This window comes from Piliocolobus tephrosceles, chromosome 7 (assembly GCF_002776525.5).
Source record: "Piliocolobus tephrosceles isolate RC106 chromosome 7, ASM277652v3, whole genome shotgun sequence".
Lineage (NCBI taxonomy): Eukaryota > Metazoa > Chordata > Mammalia > Primates > Cercopithecidae > Piliocolobus > Piliocolobus tephrosceles.
The window spans coordinates 61,740,716-61,766,345 of record NC_045440.1 but is presented as its reverse complement, the minus strand read 5'-3'; the positions used below and the strand labels follow the sequence as shown (position 1 = coordinate 61,766,345).

General features: G+C 42.0%; 1 protein-coding gene across 7 annotated transcripts in view; it reads right to left on the bottom strand.

Moving 5' to 3' along the window:
* Positions 1–2,437: 2,437 nt before the first annotated feature.
* CHD7 (chromodomain helicase DNA binding protein 7) overlaps positions 2,438–25,630 on the bottom strand; it is a 189,163-nt gene continuing 165,970 nt past the window's right edge. For 4 of the 7 annotated variants that reach the window (XM_023222343.1, XM_023222344.2, XM_023222345.2 and 1 more), the window contains 17 exons: positions 24,733–24,932; positions 24,384–24,543; positions 21,165–21,254; positions 20,614–20,717; positions 19,146–19,275; positions 18,664–18,736; positions 18,454–18,511; positions 17,547–17,775; positions 17,091–17,299; positions 16,298–16,969; positions 14,959–15,119; positions 13,271–13,498; positions 12,585–13,028; positions 8,364–8,585; positions 7,137–7,277; positions 6,793–6,897; positions 3,368–4,405 (listed from right to left, as the gene is read on the bottom strand). In XM_023222343.1, coding sequence (XP_023078111.1) covers positions 3,485–4,405; positions 6,793–6,897; positions 7,137–7,277; positions 8,364–8,585; positions 12,585–13,028; positions 13,271–13,498; positions 14,959–15,119; positions 16,298–16,969; positions 17,091–17,299; positions 17,547–17,775; positions 18,454–18,511; positions 18,664–18,736; positions 19,146–19,275; positions 20,614–20,717; positions 21,165–21,254; positions 24,384–24,543; positions 24,733–24,932 — 4,147 coding nt within the window. In that variant the 3' untranslated portion in view covers positions 3,368–3,484. Of the gene's footprint in view, positions 4,406–6,792; positions 6,898–7,136; positions 7,278–8,363; positions 8,586–12,584; positions 13,029–13,270; positions 13,499–14,958; positions 15,120–16,297; positions 16,970–17,090; positions 17,300–17,546; positions 17,776–18,453; positions 18,512–18,663; positions 18,737–19,145; positions 19,276–20,613; positions 20,718–21,164; positions 21,255–24,383; positions 24,544–24,732; positions 24,933–25,630 lie in introns of all 7 variants that reach the window. The other 3 variants (XM_023222342.2, XM_023222347.1, XM_023222346.1) reach the window with 3 other exon arrangements.

The following is a 25,630-nucleotide window of genomic DNA, read 5'->3' as shown; positions in this document are numbered from 1 at the left end:
GATCTGTCTGCCTACTGCTCATCACTCAGGTGTGAGCTGTCTCCTCCATAGAGAGCTCTTTCCTGGCCATCCTATCACCTTATTTAAGTCTTCCTTGCTCTGCAAACATTTTATTTGTATTCTGTTATCCATCTCTTCGTACTAGGATATAAGCTGCATGACAGCAGGGGACTAGTCTGTTTGCTTTCATTTCTATACTCCCAGCACAGCCTCTAGCACACAGCACCCAATGTTGCTGACGAATGTTAATTACACTAGCACAGTGCTTAGGAGCCTGGGCTTTGGAGTTAGATCAATCAGGGTTCAAATACCAGGCTAGCAATTTACTATCTCAGTAACTTATTTGGACAAATTCTTTTTAAAGACTTGATTTCTTTATAAAATAGAAATATTTGTGGGGCAAAATAAATCCAAATTTAAATGAGGTAGGTGAGATTCATTTCCTTAGCCAGAGCTGAGGCTCTAATTCAAGACTTTCTCTTAACTCCCAACCTCAAACTTAAGATGTTATGAAGGGGAAAAAACAGCAAACTTTCAGTCATCCTTATGTCATAATTTTCTTTCAGAGACCTAAAAGTGCAGTGTTTTAGGAGCACATACACAGGCTTCTGCAGTCAGACGGCCTGAGTTCAAGTCCTGCTCCTGCACTTAACTGCTGGCAGTGATGCCAACTCCCAGGCCTCAGCCTCCTCAGGGAAGAACAGCACTTCCATCAGGGAGCAATGCCAGGAGAACCCTTGGCACCTCAGTGCTTCCTCCATGCTAGGCACACCATCATACCCATTAGTATCTGACTGAATTGAAAATACTTCTTACTCATGCCTGTAATTCCAGCACTTTGGGAGGCCAAGGCGGACGGATCACAAGGGTCAGGAGATCGAGACCATCCTGGCTAACACGGTGAAATCCCGTCTCTACTAAAAATACAAAAAAATTAGCTGAGCATGGTGGCAGGCGCCTGTAGTCCCAGCTACTAGGGAGGCTGAGACAGGAGAATGGCGTGAACGCGGGAGACAGAGCCTGCAGTGAGCCGAGATCACACCACTGCACTCCCTCCTGGGCGACAGTGAGACTCCGCCTAAAAACAACAAAAATAAAATGCTTCTAACTTAGGTAGATTCAAGATCTACTACCAAGAATGAATTTCACTGGAAGAAAAAAATGCACTTTCCAATATGAAAATGTGAATGACATTAAAGCCATGTCAACAGATGCCGGAAGGCGCATGTAACAAGCCGGTGAGCCCCATCAACTCAGGGGTCCTCTGGCCAGGAGCAACTGATGGCTTTGCTTTGAAGATCATCATTGCTCTTCGAATTTTATCCTAACAGTGTCACGTTATATTCTCTATTTACAGAGGCTCATAGGAAAATTTCCAATACTACAAAGAACTTTTAAAGAACACCCTTTCATGACTCATTTTATTAAGCAAATTCTCCCTGCTAATATCTTTGTTCCTTAAATACTTAAATTCCCTATACTTTAGGCAGACCTAGTTTTACTTTTCGGTGTTTGAATAATTCCTTTTCAAAAAATATTCTCTTCAAGGCACTTTCCTCCAACGTGCACAACCCATTGACTTTCAGCAGACAACGGCGATGATAAATAAAAGCCATCACAGGATCTGTAAGGTGGACGGTTCAGGTTGTTCCTTTCCCAGAATCATTAAGGGGCATATTTTCATCTTGGGGCATAAATGAACTGAATCTCACTGTCTGGGAGGAATCTGGACCGCCTTTCTGGCAGCACACTGGCTGAGGGTGGACTGTGTGCGGACGTCCTGGGGGAGGGTGTGGAGGAAGGCAACACACACAAAACACTCTCGTCCACATCCCTTCCTCTGCTTTTTAACTGGATGAAAATATGGCTTTGTGTTGGTTCAGGTGACATAAAAAGGTGAAAACAGTAGATCTCAAATTATATTTTACTTTAAATAGCAAAGGTCGAAAAGGGGTCCACAAATCAGCAGCTCCTGAGACCGTGCGCGCGCGCGTGCGTGCTTAAGTCGGTCTGTTTCAATTCCACATGGGTTTTTCCACACACTGGTTCCTGGCATTGAGCGCTGGTCTGCAGGACACCAGAGTGCCTTTGTGTCCCTTGCTGACACTACTGCATTGTGTTTTTCTACCCATTAACCAAGGATAAATGACCTAGATATTGTGCCTATTAAAGCCTCATTTTTCTTTTGCCCTTTTGTTCTTCAGTGTACCACATTATCACACACTGCACACATTTCTAAGTATTCTCAGTCTCAGATGCCCTTTTGAGGGAGTAATAGGAGCTTTCTGTATGCATTTCTGTTGAGATATCTGGAGTGGAATTATGTGAGAGTAATTCAAGGTTTTCTTTCCTGTCTAGTCTTGGAGACAGTTTAGTGTATTACTAAAAGCTAATCTAGTATAAGAGGATATATCAAGAAACTGTACAAAAGCCAGAATGCTGTATTTGCATCTATTGCGAATACAAAAAATAGAGTGAACACCAGTTTCCCTATATACTACATTCTATAATTACATCTCTGCATATCATGGGTCACTTTTATTAAAAGCATCATTACTACAGTTGGCAGCAATTTACATTTTATCTTACATGATAGCAGTTTTCCAAGAAAAAAATAAAAGGACATCACAACAAAGAGAAACAATACATTTACAAAGTCATGTCTGTAAACTTCAAGGCTAGTTTAGAGCTGAGGTAATGCTGTTTTAGCTTTGTGGCTAAAGTAACAAAGTCCTTTAATTTAAAAAAGGTACCTGATTCTCTCTTCTCTCACTCTTTATTTATTCAACTATTTATTTTGTTTTTACCAGTGCATTACAAGACCACAAGACAATGGAACTGTAGTTCTGTCTGGCAAGAACCCTCCCAGTAGGTAAGTTTTCCAAAGGGACCCTTCACATTCAACAGCTGCCTTATTATTGCTGCGCCTCGGGACAGAGGCGTTCACACTAGCGTGGAGATTGTCAGAGTGGGTGGATGTGTGTGGATGCGCGAGTGTGGGAACCCCATACAGTCAAAAAGGGAAACAAATGAGCAAGGATGATATGTATGGTAAATTTCAGCTTGACCTTCACAGCAAAAAAATTAAAAATTAAAATTAAAAAATTAAATATATAACTTCATACTTCCTTTGAGCAGCACCTTCTTCCATTAGTGCCACTCAGTTACGAATTGCTCTTTATTATAATACCAATGGTACCAAGAGAAAAAAAAAGCAGAGCATTATGTAAGTTTCCTTAAAAAGACATGATCACCTCTCAAATTTCATCTCTCCTAGGGATAATAAATAATGCACTGCACAATACTTAATGACCAAGATACCTTTTGACACACCTGTATAACATGACTTGAACTTTTTTTTTTTTTTGCTACACTATGTTACAGAACAGCTTATAAAACTAGGTATGAACATTAACTGTGAGTGTAAACAGTAGGACTACCACTTGTCAAAAGTTTTAAACACTTGAACTGGAACTGGTACTGGTTATTCATCATTTTCATTGTTTTCTATTTCGTCCCCCCCATCAAGTGAGTCTAGCTCTTCACCCTGTGCTATTTCGTCTTCTAAGAGGGAGGACTCTGCAGTCTTATCCAGGCTCTCCTCGGCATCACTGCCTTCAAGGGTCTCTCCATCTTTAAAGGGTCCTCCCTCGGCCTTGTCAGCAGCAGCCTTTTCTTCGCTCGAGCCCACGGCATTCTGAAGTCCTGCCAATGCTGGGAACCCAGGCAGCGTCAATCCCCCCAGTCCTGGAGGTAGAAACATGGATGGGTAGAACAGGCCCGGGGCCATGGTGGACAGGAGGAAAGGGTTGAAGGCTAGTGGGTTTGAGGGCAATCCGGCCGGGGCAGTAGCAGCACCAACAGATCCATTCGCAGAGTCAGCAGCCGAAACAGCATCTGTGCTTTTCTCAGAGTCTTTGTTCTCGTCTTCATTCTCATTTCCTTTCTCCTCTCCTTTTGAAGTGCTGTCTTCCGGTTCTCCTTGACTAGAAGCAGTAGTGGTGTTTCCAGTAGCAGCTGACAGAGGGTTATTCAACAGCCCGCCCAAGCCAAACACGTTGGGCAGGCCCGCCATTCCTGGCAGCATCAGGGGCAGCACAGCAGCAGGGTTCTTCGCATCGCCTCCGGCGGTGGCAGCTGTTGCCAGTCCTGGAGGGAAGCCCATGAGGCCTGCCAGCTGGAGCGACTGGAGATTCTGGAGATTCTGAAGGCTCGTCAGGTCCATTCCAGCAAACAGGCTGTTCACCAGCAAAGGGTTGATCCCTGACGTGGAGGCCACAGCAGCAGCGGCCGCGGCTGCTCTGGCGATCTCACTTTTGGGCCTTCTTCCTCTTCTGCTCGCTCCCTCTCCCCGCACCACAGGCCCAGTGAGAAGGCGGTCAAACATCGACTCGGGAACAAAACCCTGGAGGAGAGGGGAGGCAAACAATGGCTATAAAGGCTGCCGAAGACAACTTGATCTCAATGTGAGCCTCTGTGGTGAATCTGCCATTCCAAACAGAAATACCTAAGTAGTTCTTCCCTTCTAACAGCTCAATGATAAAACTTAATGACAGCAAAACTTGTTTTTATTATTATGTTAGCTTGCTGAACTGCAGAAAAATTGCTCAAGGCTACTCATCAGTGAGGTAAATGTCAAGTTAGCTGCATCCATAACTAACTCAAGAAATCATACATCAGAAGTACATGATGGGGTACAAAAATAGAGTTAGGATGAGTAAGATCTAGTTTTCGGTAACACAACAGGGTGACTACATAGTCAACAATAATTTATTGTATGTTTTAAAATAACTAAAAGAGTATAATCGCATTGTTTGTAATACAAAGGGTAAATGCTTGAGGTGATGCATACCTCATCTACCCAAAGTGATTATTATGCACTGTGTGCTTGTACAAAAATATTTCATGTACCCTATTATACACCTACTATGTACTCATAACACATTTTTATAAAGGAGAGTACATAATGTATAATTATATCAAATCATCACTTGAAGCCAGGTGCCGTGGCTCATGCTTGTAATCCCAACACTTTGGGAGGCCAAGACTAGAGAATTTCTTGAGCCCAGGAGTCTGAGACCAGCCTGGGGCACATAGCAAGACCCTATCTCTATGAAATTAAAAAAAAATTATCCAGGGGTGGTGGCATATGCTTGTCATCTCAGCTACTTGGCTAATCAGGAGGCTGAGATGGGAGGACTGCTTGAGCCCAGGAGTTTGAGGCTGCCAAGTGAGCTATGATTACACCATTGCACTCCAGCCTGGGTGACAGAGCAAGACCCTGTCTCTTAAAAGAAAAAAACATCATGCTGTACACCTTGAATATATATTTGATTCGTCAATTAATTTTTGTCAATTAAATATCTGTCAATTAAAAAAATTTTTTGGCTGGGCAGTGGCTCACACCTGTAATCTCAGCACTTTGGGAGGTGATGGCAGACAGACTGCTTGAGGTGAGTTCGAGACCAGCCTGGGCAATGTGGCAAAATGCCTTCTCTACAAAAAATACAAAAACTAGTCAAGCTTAGTGATGTGTGCCTGTAGTCCCAGCTGCTTGGGAGGCTGAGGTGGGAGGATTGCTTGAGCCTGGGAGGTTGAGGCTGTAGTGAGCTGTGATTTTTGCCACTGCACTCCAGTCTGGGTGACAAAGACCTTGCCTCAAAAAACAAACAAAAAAAGATATTGCATGGGAGAAAATTTATAAAATAGTATAACATAATATAAACCCAGGATGTTTTATCCCCTCTATAATGTGTTATTTTGGATATTTCAAATATATGTAAGAGAAAAAGTATTTTTGAAATATGGAAAATGTAATTATATTTTATTATCTACCCTAGAAAAATGAAAACTTACGTTCACACCAAAACCTGTACACAATTGCTTATAGCAGCTCTAGTCATAGTTTCAAAAATCAGGAAATAACCCAGATGTCCTTCAGCATGTGAGGGCTAAGCCGTGCAGTGTCACATCTATGCAATGGAGAGAGCTACTTGGCAAAAGAAAGGAGCGAACTGTGACACATGTGACCACTGATGACCTTCCATATGATCATCATATGATCAAAAAGAAATTGCTCAGTTCTTCCAAACTTATGTCCTTCATGCTTACGTTTTATGACATTCTCAAAAAGACAGGAATGGAGAACAGGTCAGTGGCAGCCAGGGGCTGGGGTAGGGGAAAGGACAGCATGAGGGAACTCGAGGGAGTTGGGGGATGGAACCCTATTCTGACTACGGGGTCAGTTCACAAACTCACACGTGTGTTAAGATCGACAGAACGTTACACTGAAAGAAAAGTCAGTTTTAATGTATACTTAAAACAAATAATCAGCATGTCATGAATGAACTTTTAAAAAGCTAATAATAACAAATCTTTTAGGTAGAACTGTTGTATTTTTTTGTTGTTTTTCTTAAATCAGAAATCACAGTTAATCTTAATGATCTCAACCACCATACACATCCCATTCCACAGGTGAGCCGTTAAGTAGACTTACCTGAGGCAGTTCCCCCTGGAGAAGTCTACCTCCAAGACTGTGAATGTATGTTTCCATACAAACCTTTTAAATTGGAGCTGACAAATGAATTCACTTTGGATTAATGATGTACTGATGTAAGAAATGATGTATTAATGATGTATGAAATGATGTATGAAAATGATGTATTATGTCAATTATTTTAAGCTAAGAGTAAGTTACAACTGAGTAATTAATGGCCAACAGAAAACAAGAAAGACTCGGGAAAACAGTTTTGTATAGCTACCTTTCTTGACAGAAATGCAGTTTGTACTTACAGATTGCTTAACTATATCAGTCCAGTCTGGAGCAACTGCAAATTCAGGATTTTCTTCCAGCCACCTGGGTAGATCCTTCATCGGAGGCGCCATAGCTCCACCCATCTGGGTAGAGGAATTTGACAAATGATTAAAAACACAGTCTTCCCTCCCCTCTCTGTTAATCTACTCCCTACCCCTTCTATAATACACACACACACACACACACACACACACACACACACACACACACACAGACAATCAGGCAGACAGGATTCTTTTCCCTTATAGAAGAGGGCAGGATAAAACACTTCTTTCTGGGCTAAGAAATCGCATAGTGATCAGTTCCCTTTCCCAGCGTTTACCTTCTTCCCATTTCGTTTATTGACAACAGGCACCCTTTCTTCTCCTGTCAAAGTGTTTATATCCAATTTATTAGGGTTTCGACATCTATGTCGTTTCTGTTTCGGTTTCTGAAACGAGGAAAATAGCACATCTGCATTCTTCTGCAAAAGAAAAAACATATTTAGTAAAAGTGGTATTTAGTACTTAGTCTTCTCTATATAAATGCCAAAGAAAACTGTCAGATCATCTTCAATTATTATGGAAGTTTCAAGAATCATTTTAATTATTAATATTAGAAACCATATTCTTCTCTTTGAAAGAAAAAACTCCTTCTTTACCCCTGTCCATTAAGGAACATGTTAGTGCTGGCTTTTCCTTTTGTCTATCAATAACCTCACTTAAAGTTTTTCTTTAAATGTTTAACCAAGTTGTGATATTTTTAAAGGAGGCTTTCTATATTACTTTTACTAATTTCTAGTTAGTGGCTTGAATGAACACAAGAGATGATACCCCATCAACAACATGAGACTGTCTGTAATGGGAACTAACCAACAAATAGACAGATCTTGTGAGGGGGTGGGGGTACATTCTGAGTGGCAAGAATACTAGGCTGAACAAACAAAATAAAACAACAAAACAAAATGTAAAACCCTACATTTACGTTTTTAAAAATCAATCACATAAATATGGAAAGCAAAAGACTTGCATTGCTAGCTAGCAAACAGTTTCTATGACAAACCATTTGGAGATATGAACTGTCTAATGTTTAACATAAGGCACCAGCATTAGTTGCCGTAAAAGCAGCTAATAGAATCTTGGGCTGCACTAACTGGTCAAATCTCTGGAAGTAATGGCTTCATAGCACTCCAGGATGGCGGAGCCTTGTCTGGAGACTAGAGAAAGTGCATTCAAGAGTGTTACCCCAATACTAAGACCTCCTGGAAACAATGCCATGGAAAGAATAACTGAAGAAGTCACATGAGTTTGATGGGAGAAGCAAACAGTAAGGAAATGCATAATGCACATCTTCAAAAAACCATAAGGCTGCCTTCAGTAAGACAAACCTAAAGCTAGTATCTGAAATGAAGAAGATTCAACAACAAAGACCTGAGAAATGTTTGAGACCAGGAAACATTCCATTCAAGGAAAAGGCAGAGGGACCAGCTGTCAGGGATTTCTATGTTGTAAGGGAATGAAGTGGACCGGCCCGCAATATTCCTTCCAACTCTAAACTCTGTAATACTCACTGGTACATAACTTGGCATATCAACAGTGTAAGTAGGGTGCAGCTTCAGCCATTCAACTAAATCCTTATTTTTAGGAGCATCTTCCCCCACCAGCCTAGTCCCATCTTCGAGATTGATAACAGGGATCCGTGTGTCTGGGTCCAGCTGTCCAGGAGAAGGAATGTTTCTTGTTGGTGGGGTCTCTATATCTTCTTCAAAAGCTTTGGTCACCTCGGCATCCTCCTGCAGAAATTTCACAATGGTATGAATTCTCACACAAAGAGAGAGCCTCTGACAATGTCCTATTTCAAGAAAATGCTATCCTAGAATGGATCTTTGATCAAAAAGGGAAAACAGTTACTAGAAACAATGTCAGTTTGGGAATAGCTATTAAAAGTTAGAAAAAGAGGCTGGGTGCGGTGGCTCATGCTGTAATCCCAGCACTCTGGGAGACCGAGGTGGATGGATCACCTGAGGTCAGGAGTTATAAAAAATACAAAAAATAGCCAGGCATGGTGGTGCTTGCCTGTAATCCCAGTTACCTGGGAGGCTGGGGCAGGAGAATCACTTGAACTCAGGAGGCAGAGGTTGCAGTGAGTAGAGATTGCACCACTGCACCCCAGCCTAGGCGATAGAGTGAGACTTCATCTCAAAAAAAAAAAAAAAAAAGAAGACAAAACTTTTATATCATTCTTCACACTGTAGAACTAGTAAGAAGGTAAAAATTGTATCGTCCACTAAGGTTCCATGCTTTGAAACCCTAAGCCAGCCACTGGGAATACAATATGGGGAGTACAGTCTGAGCTGATGTGCATGAAGGGCGGCCTCTCAATCTCTCTTGGAGATCCCCAAATTAAATTAAATTAAAGATAAATTTATCAAAATAAAGATATTATTTAATAATTTTTAGATATTAATTAACAAAATAAAGTAAACATAATTTATACTAAAGAAATTTCTAAAAGCCAGTTTATATGCAACTTATTGGCACTCTGTGCACAGTATAATTTTGCTGGTAGTGGGACATTTTGTCTCAGGTATGTGTGGCAACATCGGAAAGAACAACGCTAACTGATGTCTACAGTTATTTCAACCTCCAGACACCCATTTCTCCTTCCCCACAGCTCTACCATGGCCCAGGCCTGCATCACTTCCCACCCAGGTTACTGCAATATTCCTAAATGGTCTCCCTGATTCTAACCCCACCTATCTTCAATCCAACCTCCACACCACAGCGCTGGAGTCAGTTTTCTAAAATGCAGCTTTTCCCAGTTCAAAAAATTATGTCACATCACTCTCCTATTTTTTTCAATAACTGCATCCCTATTACCTCCAGGACAAAATCGAAGTTCTTCCGAATGGCATCAAGGCCCTCCATGATTTGCATCCTGCTTTCTCTCCAAGCTCATCTCTGCTGAAGCTCACTTCCTCAGCAAATTCCTCAGTTTGTCAGACCCAAGAGACTCTCTACTCTTACACATGTTCTCTGCCAACCCTTTGAAAATGACCAACTCCTACATGATCTTCAAAACTTAACTGAAGTACAGCCATCCATAGGGAAACTTCTTCATCTGTTTCTCCCCATATCCTCTTCCCTCCACTCCCAGGCTTCCTTTGGGCTCATAAAGTACCCTAGACATGTCTTGGCCATGGCACACGTGCACAACCAGGACACATTATTATTTATCTGTTACCCCTTCCTAAACACTGCATTCTCCAGTGCAAGCACTTGTCAGGACTGTGTTTTATGACTCTCAGTGCCGGCACAGGGAATAGCGCCAGCTTGTCCACTGTTGCTGAATGCATTCTTTTTCATGGCAGCACAGTTAGAGTGCTGACAAAATACTAAATTCTAGGATCTGTCCTCTTTCATCCAGGTAACACTGCTGGCCTTTACATCTCTTTCCTACTCGGTTTATTTACAGATCGATCAGTGCTTTCCTTGTATTTTATGTGCATGCACATCACCCCCGACAGCACCAAATGAGGAATCCCTACATTTCAAAATGTGACAGTTAAAAAAAAAAAGTTTTAAAAACACATTCTCTAACTTCAATTAGGAATTTTCTCAGGCTTTCTAAATGTGACTTCAGAAAAATATCGACAAATTCTTAACAACGACTTAAAATAGTGAAATGAATAAAATCAGTCTCACATTTAAAATAGGGTGTGTAGAAGAAAGCACCTGGGTTGCATTAATTCCTAACACCTGGTCCGGAGATAAAGCTGTGTCATGATCCAAATATTGAACATAATTGCCTGTAATCCCAGTACTTCAGGCGGCTGAGGTGGGTGGATTACTTGAGCCCAGAAGTTCGAGACCAGCCTGGGCAACATGGTGAAACCCTGTCCCCACCAAAAATACGAAACAATTAGCCAAGTATGGTGGCACATTGCCTGTAGTTCCATCTACTCGGGAGGCTGAGGTGGGAGAATCACTTGAGCCCGGGAGGTGGAGGCTGCAGTGAGCCAAGACTGTGCCACTGTGCTCCAGCCCGGGCGACAGAGTGAGACCCTGTCTCAAAAACAAACCCTGTTTCAAAACACAAAAAACCCTACAAATATTGAACATGATAATAAACAAAAGGAAGTGTCAGCTGCAGAAACTTCCTAATTTGTTAAAGTTTATGGAGAAAGAATTTATCAGTCAACAAAATCTATCAAAGAAGTAGTTTCAAACAGAAAGGCTAATCACTAGTGCTACAACTCTGTTTCAGGGCCATACCCCTAGAAATGGTGTTTTAACTTACAGAACACATGTAAGTCACAGCTAGTCCATTACAAAGTATACTTTTACAGGATTCCGAAAACAATCATACCATCAACAAATGTGACCATTATGATGACTGGTGCATTGGTAATCAATTTTGAAAAAAAAATTTTTTTTATTTTTTTGAGACGGAGTCTCGCTCTGTCGCCCAGGCTGGAGTACAGTGGCGTGATCTCGGCTCACTGCAACCGCCACCTCCCGGTTTCAAGCAATTCTCCTGCCTCAGCATCCTAAGTAGCTGGGATCACAGGCTAATTTTTATAATTTGAGTAGAGGCAAGGTTTTGCCATTTTTGCCAGGCTGGTCTTGAACTCCTGACCTCAAGTGATCTACCTGCCTCAGCCTCCCAGAGTGCTGGGATTACAGGCGTGAGCCACCGTGCCCGGTCCAATTTTGAAAATTTACTCTGAATGCTTCTGTTTTAATTAGACTCCACCACAGGGCAAACAAATTTCAGTGAATGTTATTTTTCGTTTCTGAACTTCAACTCAACCATGTCTTATCCTGCCTTCTTATTAAGCTTTCTCTGGGTTCAAGAAATAGAAAATGGGCAAATAATAGGGATGGAGTAAGAAAAAACATGCTGAAACAGATAACTGTCTTCCCTCAATCTCAAATTTCAGTATTTCCCAAACTGTGTCCCACTGCTTGAGGAAGGGCCCAGGACAGCCCAGTACCTGGAAGGCTTCCCAGAGCACCCACTCTTCACAATACAGACAAGGAGCTCCAGCCACTATGGTGACTGAGGCTTCTAGTCAACAGGTTCAAGATAAATAGTGCTAAACTAGTTTTTAAAAAAACACATGTAACTGTGCTCTTTGGGATAAAATTCTGGTCATCAGTGAGTCAGGCACCACATTTTTGGGTGAGATGTAGTTGAAGCAGATTAAGAAAGAAAATCATTTTGATTATACTGCATTCATTTATTTCCTCTGAATTGAGAAAGGGAAAGTCAAAACCCATTGGTTCATATATTCTATTCAAACCTATTCTAGCAAAGGTGCAGCTCAGATTTTTAAAATACTTACGGAGGTAGGAGAATTTGCAGTCACCAGCTTTTTATGTTAACACAAATCTTAGGTCCAAAACGAAACATTTATACTAATTCTAATAAATGCCAGGCCTAAAACGTATCAATAACTTTAAGAGCAGAAACTTGTTTCACCTCGAGAATTCAGAGATAACAATTCTAGGCTCAGAAGAACATGTTTCTGGGTTGGGCTGTTCTTCTGAGAGCAATCAACACATCAGAACTTGGGAAGAGTACATCCTCAAGCTACACTTCGTTCAGGCCAAGTGGTCTGTATCAATGATCAGAATCATGACTGTTCACTGTAAAACTATTTCTTTAGTGGAGGAAGCTGGCTTTCATACCATGCTGCTGAGAGAAACACAGCCCAGCAGCGTGAGCATCGCGGGACCCTCAGCTGTCAACATGTGCAATCGCCATGCAGGCGAGCTCCCCAACTTACTGCACTCAATGACGTCCGTTTGTGGCTCATGAAAAGCAGATCAAGGCCCTCCACATTTTTCCTCCTTCCCCGCCTCCTCTTCATGGGAGGCTCTCCATCCACTAGGGAGCCATTAAGGAGATGCCTTGTGGGTGTGCGTGAAAGGCCTGCTTGGAGCAGTTCCATTTGAGTCTTAAAGGCATCAGACACTGGTGTCGAGACATTAGGCAAGATAAACTTTGAAGAAAGAGATGAAAAATTTGAGGTAGAGCTTGTTGCCTCTCTTGAGGCCTTCGATAAATCTACAACTTTTTCTTGTCCATTTTCTGAGACCACCTGAGACTCTCGAAGCTGGGCAACCATCTCCATGAGATTTCGCCTCTTGGCAGCTCTTTCGGCCTCAATTTCGATTTTTCTCCTCCTCCTCCTCCGCTGGCGAGGGACAGAGAGGTTGAGGGCATCTTCCTATTGAAAAATTCCAACAGAGTTGGGTTGCAGTGAGCCAGAATTGTATCGGCTATATGGGCTGGTTTTAGAAATAAGGAACAAGAAGCTTAAGGAATTAAGCATTCATGACTGGTGCACAGAGCTGAGGAAACAGCAGCTATCTTATTTCTAAGCAGGACCAGTGAAATATAAGCTCCTAAACTCAGTTAAGGCTTAGAGGGCTCCCTTTTAAGCTGCAGAAACAAGCCATTCTAACTTACTTTTGATAACTGAGGAGAAGTAGTGAGGTCCTCACTCCCACTAATGCTGGCTTGGCCGACCATGGAGAGCTCAGCAAAGCTCCTCTTCTGCAAGGGGCTGTCCACTGTGGTAGGTGTGTAACCTGGGATGAGGCCTTGGAAATCAAACATCTGGCGCCTATTTACTGGCCATTTGCCTTTCAACACTGCTTCACAGATGTTGTCTAATCGGTTTATCATTACTCTATCCTGGAGGGAGAAGAAAAGTCACAAGAAATTTTAACAAAGCCCTGGTTAAAATTACTAGATAAATACATCCATCAAGATGCAAAAGAGCATAAAATGTTTAGAAGTCAACTGGAGGACAAAGAGTAAAAGAAAACAAAAGGCAAGAAACCAAGTAAGAAAGTAAATAAACAAAATCTCCTATAATGGCATTGGTCTGGCAGAAGGTCCTAGGTGGCTTCAACACAGAAAACACGCTATTTTTAAATTACAAACACTGAACTTCGTAAAACAGAAAAATGTACTAAATAATCACCACCTTCAAAATATCTTCATATTTAAAAAGTAACTCTTGTACAAGCTCCACAGACCTCTGCTGGTGGACGTCAGTGGATGACAATGGAAACCCTGCATTAGCATCTTGCCGCCCAGGCCTTTCAGATCTACAGGCTGGATTGCAGTCCCAGGAAGTGGGACATCATTAGCGTCACTATTAATAAAGTTCAGCATTATGAAATGGGCACCAACCTAGGAACACCTAATGAATGTCAATTTGCATTCCCTACCTATTATCACTTCAAATTTCATTGAAGCGTGTACACTAAAAATTTCTAATTACAGCTTTAGACTGAGTTTCCCTAAATTAAAAGTGCCTGCTACTATAACCTTTGACTGATCTGGGAAACTCCCTCCTACACTCAATAAAGGAGGTTAGCATAACAGGGCAACTAAAAGGACAGACAGAGGAAAGAAAGTATCTTTGACAGTACATTCTTTGGTCAAAATTTTCACCTTGTTTCTTAAACAACAATAACACTGGGAAAGACCAGCCTGGGGTAGGCTGACTGAAGCTCATTTTTTGTGTTATTTTAAACCAGACAGCCCTGTTATGGTGATTAGGATGATTATTTCCTCACCCCGAAAAACAAACCTAAATTATACAGGGAATTATTATAAAATTATACTATTTAGCCAAAAAAGTAATTTCCATTTTGCTTTTGGTTACAGATAACTACATTTGGAATTATCTCATAATGTGTTAAGAGCAAATGGGTCAACAGTATACCCTCTTCCAAGTCAAGAAGCTGGTAGGTTTCCAAAAATATAAAGCTGTCTTAAATCTGAAAGCTTTATTTCACATAAAAAATTTTTAAAACACAGTGATAATCCATAGATTATACTAGACAACAGGGGTAAGTAACCTAAAAGCCACATGGAGCCAAAGATCCATCCATATAAACACTTCTATTTCTTATTATCTTTCTTTCACATCACATTTCCCATCCTATTAGAAAAGTGTTCTACAATTTTTTTCTTTGGGCTTTTTCAGATCATTCTTTAAAAGACTAAGAAAAATCTATAGTCTTCATATACTGTGTCAAAAGTTTGCCTTAAAATTATTTGAAAAATCAAGTTAGAAAGATTTCCTCTACCCTAATCCCTTTTGGTCAGCAAAACAATAACAGCAACAAAAACCTGTCAACCTTAGGCCAAAATGAGAAGGCAAATGTTCTTTCATGAAGGAGCTGAGCTACTGAAGGATCTCCGTCCTCCATGTAGAATCCATCTCGGGTTTCATCTCTAGCAGTGCTCATGGAAGCATTGCTTTCTTCATCAAAATTCTTCCCTCTAGAGACAGCTCCTGCTGAGAAATGAGTTAATGTGCATTACTCACAACCACAGTATCAGGGAAACGAAACTGAAGTTTAGAAAGGACACAATTAAAAATGTGAATACTAATCAGCTCCATTTTATTGAGTACCTACTACATGGCTAGAATGGTATTAGGCATTGTTGTCTAAAGCTTGTAACAGCCATTTCACATAGATGGTGTTATTTCCATCTTGCAGATGATGACAAGAGGCTGAGAGAGGTTAGTCACTAGCCACCTAGCACTGTGCAAGTAAACCTACAGGAGGATGACAGCCAAACAAGTCATTGACTCAAGAGCCTATTTTCTTCCTCACAGAAAAAAGGGCTGACCTTCTGGCAAAAGTTGAAGGTTCCAGCTACAGCACAGTATGTGCTTTATTTTTACCTTGGGCCAGTTTCAGCAACCTTACTGCGACTTAAAAACTTGGTTATTTTTAGATTCTATTCCTACTCTTTTTTACTTCTGAATCAAAATATAAATAAGCACCAATTGTTTCAAAATGATTAACAATATTTACTCAGTGAATGACCACCTTCCCTCACATTTGTCGAAATTAAAATCACATAGAATTCTTTTTTTTTTTTTTGAGACGGAGTCTCGCTCTGTCGCCCAGGCTGGGGTGCAGTGGCTGTGATCTCAGCTCACTGCAAGCTCCGCCTCCCGGGTTTACGCCATTCTCCTGCCTCAGCCTCCCGAGTAGCTGGGACTACAGGCGCCCGCCACCACGCCTGGCTAGTTTTTTGTATTTTTTTTAGTAGAGACGGGGTTTCACCGTGTTAGCCAGGATGGTCTCGATCTCCTGACCTCGTGATCCGCCCGTCTCGGCCTCCCAAAGTGCTGGGATTACAGGCTTGAGCCACCGCGCCCGGCCAGAATTCTTAATACACTGTCACTACAAGCTAACTTCCATCCTTAAACCAAAAGTTGCTAATGTGTCCATGCGACTCTTCTTAAGAGTTTATGTTGTTCAAAATAACCATGGGTAGGTGCTATAAGGTGCCAGGGCAAAACACAGGTATAAACAAAACTTGAAATTATCCCCTCACAGAAGGAAACGTACACTAAGTACTCATGAAAAACAAAAGAGCTGGTGCCATGCTGCCAGAAAGCAACGCATCTCACAACCAGCTGCTGTGGGATCGGGAGAGAGGCCAGTGGTGAGGCCTTACCTTCAGGCTGGGAAGACTCTTCCGACTTATCATCATCCTCCAGCTTTTCCTCTTCATCCTCTTCGGAACCTTTCTCTGAGATAGATTTGGACCCAGCATCTACGCCAACCTCGACACCTTTCAGTTCATTTTTCGCAGAGCTGGCCTCCGCCTCACATTCCTGCTTGCTCTCCTTTCCGCTGCCGTCGGTTTCTTCTTCCTCTTCTTTGCCCTCACCTTTCTCCTTGGCAGTTGAGTTTTCAGACTCCTCCACTTTGCCTTCTGTTTGTTCCAGTACCTTCTCATCTTGAATGTGAGCAGATGACATGACTGGAGGAGTCTGGCCAAATCCAACTGCCAGTGGGTTCAAGGAAGATGTACTACCTGCTCCTCTGTTTTGAGCAAAGTTTTTATGTGCATCCAAGAAGGATAACTCAGGGTCATTGAGGATGTGATAATCCGTCCGACTGACCCCATGTTTAGCAGCACCAACCAGCAAGTCTCGGTCATGCCGTCCACACTCCCACCACTCTGGCAGATCCAAGCTTGGCTGGCAGAGCTTAAGCCTCTCTCCCAGCTGGGGGTGATGGAGAACCTGCTCGCGGATCTTCCGTAGTAGCTCAATGCGGTACAGAGTTCGAGAGGCTCGCTCCTCTGTGATCGGCTCAATTATGGAGGAGAGGTCTGGTGGTTCTGTAACACAGAAGGGCTCATATTTACTTGGGAAGAACTCAAGGGCACTCTACATTGTACACTTTCTTATTTTCACTTTACTGGTCTTTTCACATAGAGCTTTGTTGCTAAATGTACCTACCATCATCTGGCTTGACAGGCATTCGACATACTCGCCTACACATGGCCACAAAACAACTGAAGTATTTCTCCAAACTTTCATCAGACTTTTTGTCAAGCCTGGCAAAGGCTCGAAATTGGTTCCAGTCAAACTGCTGTTTCACAGGGTCAAAAATAACCCCAAAGGTAGATACCACACGGTAAAAATCAGCCTCTTCTCTTCTTGTCCACCTGTTAGAAAGATTATATTAGCTTGCATCACACTTCAGGAAAAGACTTAATATTTACTGTTTCTTTTCCTCTTTCTCCCAGACTTTATACATGGTGGTTATTTGGGGGTGGGGAGACAGACTGCTTTGCTGGAGTAAGCCTTTCTTTGGCGGTCACTCTCTGATATGAGTCCTATCTCCTGTGGGTCTACAGGAGCAGGGCAGAAGGGAATGTACCAGGAGCTGAGCGAAACCCTGAAGAAACTCACTTTTGCCGCTTCTCAGATATAATAGCTTCCCTTTCCGCTTCCAGAGCTCTCACTTCCTCTCGAGGCCGCCGTCTGCGCCGGTCAGTCTTCATTAGGGCCTCTTGCCTCATCTGTTGCCTTTTATAGCTGCGCTGATAGGCAGTAATGAGCCGGCGCAGACGTGTAGTCAGGGTTGAAGTGTTAGGCCAGTAAAGTTGGCCTAACTCAGCATTACTCTCACTGTGCTTGCCTGGGGAAGTGGAGAAACATTTTTGAAATGTATAGCTGAAATCTTGCAACACACAGAGTATTCCAACAAAACAGGATGACTCGTTAAGATTCAAATGACAGTGTGGGTAAGGGCATCTCAGTGCCCTCATTTTTAAAATATAAATAAGTAATAACATTGGCTTGGAACGTATACACTTATTTCTTTTTTAATTCCTTAGAGGGGGTGAAAACATTATTTATTAGTCCTACATAAAGAAACACACTTTACAGCATAAACTTCCTTATAAGGTACTCTCCTCTAATGTATGTGCAATAATCATCTTGAGTATAAAAATTAACTGCATAATTGTTGTGTAATGATTTTATTCGGTAAAAGGTCAATATTCTAAATAAACTGAAAATATTTTAGGTAAATACAGAGCAAATGCTCTATTCCCAAGAGTTATAGTTTAGATACTTAAAATTTTTCACTAATTAGTGTAAAATATAAATCAGCTAATTATCATCAAAGAAACAGTTATCCTAGCTAAAAAATTCAATGTAATGAAAACACAACTATTAACAAGAATTAAAATGATTCACAAAACAGGTCGGTGTAGAAGAAATAAGGTGTTAAGACACTGCCATTGTGAAGCAGGACAGTCCCTACCACGTGAACAATGACTGCTCAGCTGCACGAGCTTTTCTAGGGCCTTACCTGTGGCATGTATTTCCATGGATTCTTCCTTATCCTCTGGAGGAGAATTTGCAAATTCCTTGAAAGCAAAGAAACAGAATGACTTTAATTTGGGGTCTCATTTTTCTTTGTCTTTTAAAGTAAAGGTCATTATCTATAAAGTTTAACAAGTCTTATATAGGCATATAATATTTAATGGAGCTATAAAAGCCAATATACTCAAGTTCATACATCTATTTCATCTTTGAATGGTGTTCTGGTTGGTTTATATTCTGGGTCTTCATCTTCTCTATCAAATTCTCCCCTATGTAAAACAAACACAAAAATTGTTTGAATCATACTGATAAGCAAGAGAGAGAAGAGGGGTGGGTAGGAAAGAGTAACAATCTATCCAGTGCTACTTTTAATTATGGGTTAGACATCAAAAGCAACTCTATCAGTATTTAAAACATGCAGCCCTGGCAGGGCGGTGGAGGGGGTCTGGGGAGGTTGGGGGAAATGACATTTGGAAAAGAAAAACAAGTTTCAGATTATCAAGATAATGTATATTGTTTAAACAGTCATTACGACACACAAATAGAGTAGACTGGTAAACAGCACTTGAACTTCAAACCTGACACAATACAGTGTGTAATGCAGGGTAAGAACTGAACCCTGCCAATAGATGTGAAACTGACATAAAGTTTATTCAAATTTTAAAATGTCCTTCTTACCCGTCACCACCATCTGCTAGCATGTCTGTTCCTCTTTGCTCGGCAGCTATGGCCTTGGCATCAGGCATACCAACTCGTTCCAGAAAGCACAGTGCGGGGTCAGCTCGCATGGAGTTGTACTTCTCATAGCCTGTGCCGTGCCCATCCGTGCACAGAAAACACACAGAAACAAAGACAGGCCCCATCACTGGCAAAATCACAGCACTGCCACAACACAAGTTTGTTTCTCAGTCAAGGTTAGCATCTATGTTGAATCCAAGTGGACCTTGTTTTAGTAGAGGATTCTGTGGAATGCTCCTTCTTGGGAAGGTACTGGGGGCCAAGTTACACCTCAGGGATATTATCAGAATTACCACAAACACTAATAGAAAAACAGGTTCAGAATAACTGCAAGATGCCTGGGAGGATTTCTGAACCTATTTTCCCCCAGATCTAATTTTGCCTGACATTTAGAAGGCTTCGCAATGTTCCTTTATGACCTCTGCAGGGGTGCGCTGAGTCCACCCCCATCCACCCTGTGAATAGCATCAGTCCTGCAGGAACTCGCATGGCTGGCTGAAAATTCCCCATATACGTAAGGCCAGCGAACCTGTCTTATTAGGTTTAGGATGATGCATGTCAGTAAGATGACACTGTTCCCTCTATGGTTTTCAAACTGCAATTTGCTTTTTGACTGCCCAAGTTGACTAGATGGAAAATGGCAGATCCCAACAGTGCACTGCGGGAAAATGATTTTGAGGCTGAGCTCACAAAACACGGCTGCAGTACATAGGCAGAACAGCACAATTCAATTAGGATGTGTACTACAACACACCGCTCCTAACTGCTGTAGAGCCGCAAGCCAAACTGTAATCATGAAAGGTTTTATAAGCCATCATTCTCCCCTTTAGTCAGGCTGGGCTGCTGAGAATACCTCCACGACCTCCAGAGAATTGGGATTATAATCAGGAATCGCTCACTGTATATATCATGCCAGTTCTGCATCCCCAGCCTTTCAAAGTTAACAAGGCTGCATCCCACTCAGGGGAGCCACGAGTTCTCAGCACTGACATTTGTGAAATATTGCTTGGAACAAAGCCCAGGAGGCACTTGTACAGATTAATAGCAGAGGTTAAGCCCACCGTCCACTTTGACACTGGTTGGCAGAGTTAGCAAGGGAAGCCATGCTGGAAGCAAAGTTTGGGGAGAGCTATAGTACAACTTGGCTATTATTAAAACAAATATGGTTTGGGTTTTATTTACAGCCAAGAAAGAAATGTTTTCTTCTCAAATGCTCAACAAACATTCAAAAACAGCATCTGATATTTACAGTTCATATTAGATTTTTAGTACAGAAAAATGGTAGACGCCAAGAGTCCTTTGGAACTATCCTCATTAATATTATGACTTTGGAAAAGAGTATGTAAAGAGTTCTAAATAAAGACCAAGCCATACAGTCGAGATGTATTCAAACAGAAACGTCACTTACCATGTTTGAACACTCCAATTAAGAGGGATTTGTCTGCGTCCTTATCCCACCAATCTGCAGGAACTTCAGCATGGAAAGGTTCAGGGATCCACACATCGGCTTCACTGAAAGACAACATTTATAAGAAATATTAGTATTAAAAAAGAATTCCAAGTAATGAATGTGATACATGGCTCACGTGCCCTCCCTCCCACAATAAACATCTGAGCATGGTGGGGAGGTATCAGCAAAGGTAAAAAGAAAGGGCATGAGTCAGTAGCCCTCTGCTATGACCAGAAATGAACTTTATCACATGGTATCCCATTTTAAGGGTCATCTCAGAACACCAGTGCTTTAGTTCGCATCTCTTTACACTACAAACATAAATACAAACAGCCTTTTCCTGATTCTCATCATATCCCCAAGCAGGAAGGACAAATACTGCATTCAAGATGCAAAAAAGGAGATGGGTTACTAGTGGTTTATGAAGGTTCTGAAACACAATCCATGATGTTTTCCGGCTACCCAGATTATCTCACTGAGGTTGAGTACAAACGTGAGCTCGCACTAACCTTGAGTCAGCACCCTCTAAGATCTTATCTGCCTGGTCTCCTATCACTTCTTGTCTTAGGTAGTACAGCATGCGGACACGCAGCAGGACCCTGGAGAGGAAGACAGAGGGGGGAAAAAGTTCTTAACTTCAGGACTGTTTGCCAACAGTGGCTTTTGGCAGCTGCTGCTGTTCATCCATCATCCTGCCAAGGCTGATTAGCCATGCTGTATGGTAGGCTTGAAGCGTGACAGATGGTGGCACATAATCACCTCTGTGTGGTGCTTTCTGCTGGCTTCCAACAGGCCTGCCTGGCAACCGCTCACACTGCACAGAGAGGGCCCAAGCTCAGCCCAGCCCAGGCGCACTTCATTTAGTTCTACCTAGTGCAGCTTGTGAAGTTTAGACACGTATCCTACCATTGCCTCTGAAGTATTGAAGCAAGTTTGTAAACAACTGAGCAGATGGCTTTCAGTAACTGTTCTGCTTCATTATCTCATAAAATTTCCTCAGCTGCTGCCTTAATACCATTTTTGGAAGCACATCAGAAGTTGTAGGAATAAACGAGATATAAAATCTGGTTTTACTACCTTACAATAAACCCTCAATATGGAATGTCAGGTTTTTCAGATTATACAACTTTGCTTCCGAGAAAAGAAGATGGCGACAGGGTTGGGTAGAAGGTGTGTCCTTGCTCTTCTCCTGTATGAAATACTATGTTAGACATTTTTATTCCTTCTAGTTTTTTGTACCTGGGAACCTAAGTTGTAGTAGCTTGAAAAAAAAATTAGAAAATTAAAATGTGTCCAATTCAGTGACATTCTTAATCATTCTTAAGAAGTCGATTTTTTAAAACGCTTGGAATTCTAGGAACTAGATTTTCAATCCTGCTTGGAGTTCCTCAATGGCTAAAACATAATTCTTTCAATAAAGTCCACCTGGTAAGTCCCAAAAGCCAGTGTCTACCAAAGCTAGTATCCCCTGCTGGACAGCCCTGGCATGCATTGGGGGACTGACAGGTGAATCGTGGCCTTCTTGGCCATGAGTACATGATAATACAAATGTTATTTCCCTAGCTGAGTAATCCCATCATGTACTTGTACAGCACTTTACAACCAATGTCTCACACTTATACTAGCCCTTTTGATCTTCACAATAACCCTATGATGAAGCAGGGCAAGTTATAATTTCCACTTTCAAATGGGAAAACTGATGGTAGCAGAAGATAAGTGACAAATCCAAGGTCACAGAGTTACCTTGCACATGGGACAACTGGAACTAGGACTTCAGGCTCTACTACACCACGCTGTTTTCAGGGTGTGGAAACTGTCCCTAAAACTTCAAAATAGCAACTAGGATTCACCACAACAGACAACTCCCGATCACACATCAACAGATGCTCCTCAACAGGCCTTCCCCCAACCACGAGCCTACTCACGGTCAGCATGGGTTCTGGATAGGTCAAGTGTGAGCTTGTAAATCCCTGAACAGACTCACTTTGGATAACTCATTTCTATTTCTTTAGAGTTTTTTTCTCTTGTGAACTCATGAGATTAAACATTAACTGTGCCATACTGAAGAGACGTTTTCTAAGAGTGTGAGTGGGGTAGGATTTTAGGGAGCACTCTTATGCCACAGCAGTAACCACCAAGTTTCTGAGATACCAAAAGGGTTGGAGGTAATGGTTCTGAAGATGCCTTGGAGCCTCACCACAGCTCTGAGGAGCAGAGAAGACTTCCGACCTGAGGCTGCCCTCATCTACTTGGGTTCAAACCTGGTTCTGCCCCTTAACTGGCTGAGGGTCCTTGAAGAAGTTACTCAACTTTAGTCTCAGTTTCCTCGTCAGTTAAATGGGGATAAAAGTCATACTAATCTTAGACAACTCAAACAGATAATCCATACAAAGCGCTTGGCACGCTGCCAGTATTATGTGCTCAGACTTTGTTGCTGCTACTTTTGCAGAGACAAATGCATACTTATTTACATCCTGCCTCATCCAGCTGAGATCTTGCTGCCGAGGTCTACTGGACTCACCAAGAAAGTGAGTCCTCAAGAGGCTGAATAACTTGCTCAAGGTCACACGAAGCTAGGACATAGAGCTGATCAGTAGCATTGTTGCCTGAACTATTGATATGGAAAAACGCATATTCAGAATAAGGAAACAACATACGCAGATGTTAGTTTAATAGGAACTGTTAACAGAACTCCAAGCAATGAAATAAATTTAGGTTCAGTATTCTTCAATTATCTATAATTAGTTTTTGGAAATAAAGGTAAGAAACATGATTCTAAGCTCATAGGCAGAAAAAATGGACCCAGCAACTGAGGTAATATTAAGCAAAAAATAATACATGAACTCCCCAGTCCTCCCTCTACTGTACGCAGTTAGTTGAAGGTGGGATCATATAACGCTGACTACAATTATCTAACAGATAATGGTTAAAAACCAGTCCTCTACAATGTTCATAGCACCATTATTCACAACAGCCATGATAACCAGCCCAAGTGTCTGTCAACAGATGACTGGGACAAACAAAACGTGGCATATACACACAATGGAATACTATTCAGCCATAAACAGGAATGAAATTCTGATACCGTAACACAAATGAACCTTGAAAATATTAAGTGAGGTAAGCCAGGCACAGAAGGACAAATAATCTGTGATTCCTCTTAGGAGACATATAGGACAGACAAACTAACAGAAACAGAAAATAGAATGGTGATTGCCAGGGGCCAGGCAAGTTACTGTTTAATTGATACAGTATTTACATTTGGGATGATGGAAACATTTCGGGTACAGTATTGTGAGTGTAATTAATGCCAACGAATTGATCACTTATAAACGGTAAAAATGGTAAATGTTGTGTTGTGTATCTTACCATGTTAAAAAATAATCAGTCATCGCTTCTCAGCCTTTTGGCTAAGATCAAGTGTAAAAATAATCAGTCACCTAAACGTATGCTCTGCTGTAACTTGACACCAAGAAAAATGGTAAGGCTGTGCAAAGGCAACAACTACACCATTTAAAAGTCTTAATAACAGAGCTGTCCCTCCATATCCGCAGGAGTATGGTTCCAGGACCCCCCTCAGACACCAAGATCCGCAGATGCTCAGGTCCCTCAGTTGGCCCTCCAAATCTGCGAGTTCTGCATCTGCAGACGTGAAGGGCTGACTGCATGCATTTTTTAAAGAATAAAAAGGGAATTAAACTCTCCAGGTCCACCCTCTAATAACATACTTGTTACAGTGATGCTTCAGGTGTTTCTTGTAGCTGTCCTCCTGGAACAGGGCATCTGGGTTGCAGCTGGCCAGCCAGTCGGCATCCTGCACCACCGGCTGTGTGCTCTGGGCTTTCACCTTCTTTCCCTTCCTTCCCCTTGGCACAGGGGCTGATAAACCTAGAATCACCATCATAATAATAATAGAAGCCTTTTACATTCCAATTATAGTGTCAATGGCAGAGAGGCAGGGAATGCATGAGGCAGGGAAATACGGGGTGTATGTCACATCTCTTTATCAACAGTGTGTCACAAAGGATCCTGATGGCTTTGTGACCCTGTAGCACAAACAACATGGCGGAAACCTACCAGAATGGTTGACCAAGGCTCGCGTCTGGCCATCTGCTGTGGGTGTGATCAGATCCCAGATGAAGCTTTTGATATTCTCATCGCCTTTGTAATGATTAAGGCAGTATACCAGGATGGTTCTGCAGATAGTTTCGACATCTTGCTCAGTGAGCTGGCGTTTATAGCGTCCGTGGGAAAGAATGTCTGTCCAACGTCCCCAACTGCAAAGCAAATATTCAGCATGCAGAGGTGTCTGTGAGTTTTGATTTACGGCTTTACTTTAACAGTCAGGTACCAGTGTTGGGAAATCCTGGGTGAAAACTAGCAACAATTCACACTGGATGATAGGAAAGCAATCCAGGGTGCAAGAGTTAAAAATACTCCCTTACACAGCAAGCTGCCCCTCAGTTCACTGCTCCTAAGCACATGAGTTGAACTGCCACAAGAATAACGACCACAAAGCTAATCCTGGCTTTTCCAGGTACATGCAGGCTGCAACAGCGCAATTTTCAGGACATGAATTCAACCGAGGGCCTGGAAATTACGGTCTTTGCTTCACACTGTCATGATTAGTACATTTTGATGTTGACCAACCATCTGAGATAAAAGGCAACTCAAGATAAAAGGTGTGACTACCCCAAAATCAAGGATGTGATGCTGAGCAGTATATGGCTGCATCGACCCACCTCTAAGGGGATGCCACAGTCACTGGTGAAAGATTCTGGAAAGTTGTGAGGTTCCTTTTGAAACAGGGAGTAATAACCCCAAGCATAAGAACCCTCACAGGCAAGATGTTCTGCCAACCCTCAGGTCCTCATGAGAAACGAGTGGGAGAAAGGACTATGGACAGAAGACAGAAGCAAACAGACAACATGCCATGGGGCCTGACTGCCTGTTTCGTGTTATAATCCCAGGCTAA